A 4,927-nucleotide genomic window follows, 5' to 3' on the forward strand; every position below is an offset into this window, starting at 1 on the left:
ATGATGATGATGATGATGATGATGATGATGATGATGATGATGATGATGATGTCGCGCAAAACCCCTTGCATTGTGGCGAAAATGTATACTTCACGGAAGACTGTAGTGAAAAATCAACCGCAGCAACCGCTGTTAGTAATGCAGGCGATGTAGAAACGATTCCTGATTTAATAAGCGATCCAACAGCGCTCATGCTAAAGTTTATTTTGCTCGCACCATTGCATCTCGATGAAGGTAAGTGGTTGATTCGAGATTATTTGTTATAATATTGATGAATTAATTCGATTATTCTGCTTGTTTTATTAGCATATTTTACGTGCATCGTAAAAGTGCTATACAACTTGTTGTACTATCAAGTGGTGCTGCAGTTATGCACACACCTTACCGATGACGAATGCGAGGAGCTAATAGCTTGTTATGGTACCGGGCCAGAAATGGCAGTCCACGAGAAAGGTGTCTCACACATCGGTGTTGCAATGGCCTTCATTTTGAATCATCTCGACCGCTGTAAGTATATTCGAAGCGACAGCATTCTGATGGCGGATTCTGCTGCTGCTGCTGCCGTCACCACTGCCGCTGCCACTGCTTCGCATACATTAGCCACCCATTCCGGTGCCGTATGTTGCACACTCGATGGAACAGCTGCTACGTCTTCAAAAGACAACGGGTCTACCTCCCGTATCGATCTCGGTAGAATTGAAACACGTCTGCAACACCTTTGTCTGCCATTCTTGCGTGTTGCCGCTCTTCTACATCATCATATTTACCATAAAGAGTTACCGGTCATTGCCGGACCGCACCTGGAGTTTGCCCGACTCATCTACTACCTCGATTTAGTGACGGTTTCTATGGACTGGGATAATTTTAACGCCAGTAAAGCGCTCTGCTTTCTGCCTGGGACTGAGCTTTTGCTACCGAAGAACTGGTGTGATCAGCTGCGCAATCTGCGACCGACCTACGAGTCTACTCGCTCTCTTATCGTTAGCCAGCATATCGAATGGTGCCAGCCAAAGTTGCTCGGTCTGCCACGTGAATACGAGCGGTTGTTTACAGTAAGGACTAAACCGTTACCACACTAGAACATTGGAGGTTTCTTTAACGTTTCCGTTTTCTTCACTTAACTTTTTATACACAGTATTATCACGAGCAGCCTTGTCAAAAGTGTCAGAATGTACCTAAAGAAAGCTCCATCTGTCTACTGTGCGGTACGATTGTGTGCATTAAACAGACTTGCTGTAAGGAACAAGACTGCTGCGAAGCTGTTCGAGTAAGTAGATTTGATACCAGGCCCTTAAAGGTTGAGAAGTGGAATTTTCGCATCTACTGATAACTATCTACTTCTTATATAGCACTCAATAAGCTGTGGCGCCGGTACGGGCATATTCCTCGTGATAACGTCTACCTATATCATTATTATTCGCGGGCATCGAGCGTGTCTTTGGGGTTCACTGTATCTAGATGATTATGATGAAGAAGATCGTGACCTTAAGTGCGTACAATGCGTACCTGATCTTAAGCATATTAACCGTACATGGATATTCTTTTACATTAATACATGGATATTCTTTTAATTTTTTTAGACGAGGGAAGCCGCTATATCTAAGCGAGGATCGCTTCAATCTCTTGGAGTCACAATGGTTGTCGCACCGCTTCGCCCACACCAAACACAATTGGGTGTGGCATCGTGATTCGTTGTAGACCACTGCTTACGGTCGGGTGTATTTGGTTTTCTTCTCGATGATACCAAAAGGTAAAGACTGATGTGGTGTGGGAAATACGATCACTGGCAAATATGATAAGCTCGAAGATGCTTACAAGCTTTCAAAAGAAGAAGAAATTGCGTAATAGAATGACGGGGGAATAACCAAGCCGTGGGCACTAGCCTCGTTAAAAACAATTTGCGACAAATATAGCACAACTGCATCCTTATTCGGTGTGTTGTAGGCGCATTTAGATTTTGTGGATTTAGAGTTGATATTGATAACTATCGTCGTACTGTTACGACCGAGGTGGCAAAAGCTGATTGATTATGATGGCGAAAGCGTTAATTGATTTTAAAGAGGCTGCTGTACACGATGCGATTGTCGAGTCTTTTTGCGATAGTACAGTTGCTCCCGTCCACCGTCGTTAGTTAACGGAAACGCGAGACTAGGAGTTTGCAGTTGACCAAGCACAGGCAAATGATCAGGTTGTATGCCTAATTAATTGTGATAACTATTACTTGTATCCATGAACTTCTTCGAGTTCGTAAAAAAATGAAGCAAGACCTACTGCATCACAGTCATCTCATAGTTTTGCGCATTAGAGAATTGTATGACTAAATTGGGTAAAGTTTTGAAACTTTTTTATAAGCATTGGCAGTGAAACTATGTTTAAAAAAAGTATAAAGAAAGGAAAGAACATTGTTAGTTATTTTCTTCTCCTGGGTCAAGGGGAGACCTCCTCCCTTTACAACATACTCAACATTATGTTCATTCTTCATTGTTGTTTAATTTTGATGTGTGGTAGCTGATGAGAGGTAGTCGATTCAAAGAGATGTGACTATATTTGCATTGTTTATTTTTTTTTTTGCTGCGTTTGCCCCAAGTTATTCTCTACTTTTCATATTTTGTAAGCATTTAAGTTAGCCATTGAAAATAATGTAAAGTAATACTACAGCATTAGTAGCACAGCATTAATTAATTGTAATTACTAATGTAATATTGTAATTTAGCGTAAGATGACTATCGGTAACAATCGATATCCAAAGTGAGAATACGTTTGCATGAATGAAAAGACTAATCAACATAATATAGGAATGAGTTGAAAATAGAAGAGAACTAAATCAAAGCTGTTCTCTAATTTGGAACAAAATAAACGACATACACATAATAGAAAATTATGTTTACAATTAATAAGCTATTGAGATATAAAAAAAACTTGCAAATCAAAGCTTGCGAACCATGAACGCCTGTATCATCGCTCTGTATCTGTTTTTCTTTTAACAATCCATCATTAAAAATGGTTCCATTGGGGGTAATGATGCCCTGTACTGGATATACTGTATGTAACGATCGATTGTATGAATATTCTAGTACGAAAAACCTCTGGCGTTTCGGATAAGATGGATCTAAGAACTTCCTCTGGCAGATTACAATCACACTATTAGTATCATGTAAAAATCATGTTATCATGTAAATATTTAGTAACAGAAGGATGAATCTGTTTTTCTATCTTAAATTTTTTCGTTTGAACGGAGTGGGTCGTATTTATGATGAATATGTTACTATTATTGTTATTTGAAATAAATAAGAATATTGTATGCGAAAAGCGTATTTTCCGTTGGTCGGATAGTCATGGTATACACTTATGTTATTCGCCCCTTGGGGTGATTTACAAAAAACTGTATTTAATTTTAAAAGGAATGGATCGTACGCGAAGTGCGACTGGTTTGAGCTGAACTGAACTGAACTCGTCGAGAGATGGATGCGAACTAACTAGTCCCTGTCTTGTCCTAACTGGCCCTAGCTGGACGAACTTCTTGTGGACGACCTACGGAGTCTTGCGGTTCTAGCGCGATCGGGTTTCGTCTGCTTCCGCTGCCCGATCGTAACCGTTGTTGATTTCGCGTGGGCGCGCGCGCGTGGCGTGGCTACTGGCGCGAAATTGCTGCGTTGCGTCTAGACGGTTGTTGTTCTCGGATCATGGGGTTTGCTGCCATGGGGCGGCACCGTCTGCGCTTTCTTCTCATGGTTGTTGTTCACGACGACACCTGATCCTGTTGTTGATTTCGCGTGGCCGCTGCTGTCGCGAAATTACTGGTGGGTGCCGGTTGTGCCGATCGTGGGATTTGCTGACGTGGAGCGACACTGTCCGTAACTATACTTCATACAATTGATCAATACATTAATCAATTATTATTTGGCGATGTCAATGCACGTTTGAATTCCGGTTCAAACGCTGACAGTTCATCAACTTTCTTTTATTCTTTTATTCTTTTTATTCTTTTAATGACTGTATTTCCCTATGATTGGTTCGACGTGTATAATTTATGACAAATGGGTACAGGTAGGGACCCAAGGAGCCACGAGCTTTCGGATCATCGGCGCGCTGACGACGCGGATGCCAAAGCGGTCCAGGTCCAGGGTCTGGACGACTTGGAATTGAATGAGGACAATTGGCGCAGCAACTGACAGTGAAAGATTGGTAATCCAAGAATCATAGAATGCTATGTAAAATCTTTCACGGGTATGGTTAGTAAAAGCAAGGTCGTCTCATAATTCTAACTTTGTGATCTTAAACTTTTGTAGACATCAGGCCGGAAATTACACACGGAACGGATTCTTTGAATGGAGGAAAATTGAAACCAACGTCCACCAGTGCACGAAAAATCGAACTTGAAGGAAAACATCGTGAATCGGTATTGTCGAGTCTCATCGAATACGTCAACGCTGGTGGTACGAAACTGAGCAGTGGGAATCTGGCCGAAGAACGCGAATTCAACGAGCTGAGTGTGCTGACGGAGCGCAAACCGCTTCTGACACCACCATTAAGCTCATCCATTTCATCGGATTCAAAACCATCGTCGATTGCCAGAGTATTGTTGCTTCTCGAATGGGACATCCGGACGGCAGTAACGAGGACAAAACATTTACCATAAAGACATGAAGGCATAAACATCGCGAGACTAAGAAGCGACGAGTAATTGTTATAAGTACGACTTAAAGAAAGCAATGGGTCATTATGCCCGGTGAGGGATGACCGCGCATCATTTCTTAGTTCAAGGTTAGGTCGTCGTCTCAAACATCGGACAGGAACAGTTGAATTAAGACAAAACAGGAGTGTTGGTTGATAGAACTCTGAACTCATACGATTAAGAAACCTTAACATTCTGTACGCACGCTTGATTAAATCCTCGATGTGCAAGTTAAGCTTCAGCTTCACGTCC

The 4,927-nt window shown here is 41.8% G+C and overlaps 1 protein-coding gene across 1 annotated transcript in view; it reads left to right on the plus strand.

The window, feature by feature from the left end:
• The window catches only part of LOC131214100 (E3 ubiquitin-protein ligase Ubr3), a 59,904-nt gene extending 56,664 nt beyond the window's left edge, over positions 1 to 3,240 (plus strand). Inside the window, exons 7-11 of the mRNA XM_058208463.1 lie at positions 100 to 234; positions 307 to 1,052; positions 1,136 to 1,267; positions 1,350 to 1,489; positions 1,581 to 3,240. Coding sequence (XP_058064446.1) covers positions 100 to 234; positions 307 to 1,052; positions 1,136 to 1,267; positions 1,350 to 1,489; positions 1,581 to 1,698 — 1,271 coding nt within the window. The 3' untranslated portion in view covers positions 1,699 to 3,240. The remainder of the gene's footprint in view (positions 1 to 99; positions 235 to 306; positions 1,053 to 1,135; positions 1,268 to 1,349; positions 1,490 to 1,580) is intronic.
• Positions 3,241 to 4,927: the final 1,687 nt, after the last annotated feature.

The sequence above is a fragment of the Anopheles bellator genome, assembly GCF_943735745.2.
Source record: "Anopheles bellator chromosome X unlocalized genomic scaffold, idAnoBellAS_SP24_06.2 X_unloc_1, whole genome shotgun sequence".
Taxonomy (NCBI): domain Eukaryota; kingdom Metazoa; phylum Arthropoda; class Insecta; order Diptera; family Culicidae; genus Anopheles; species Anopheles bellator.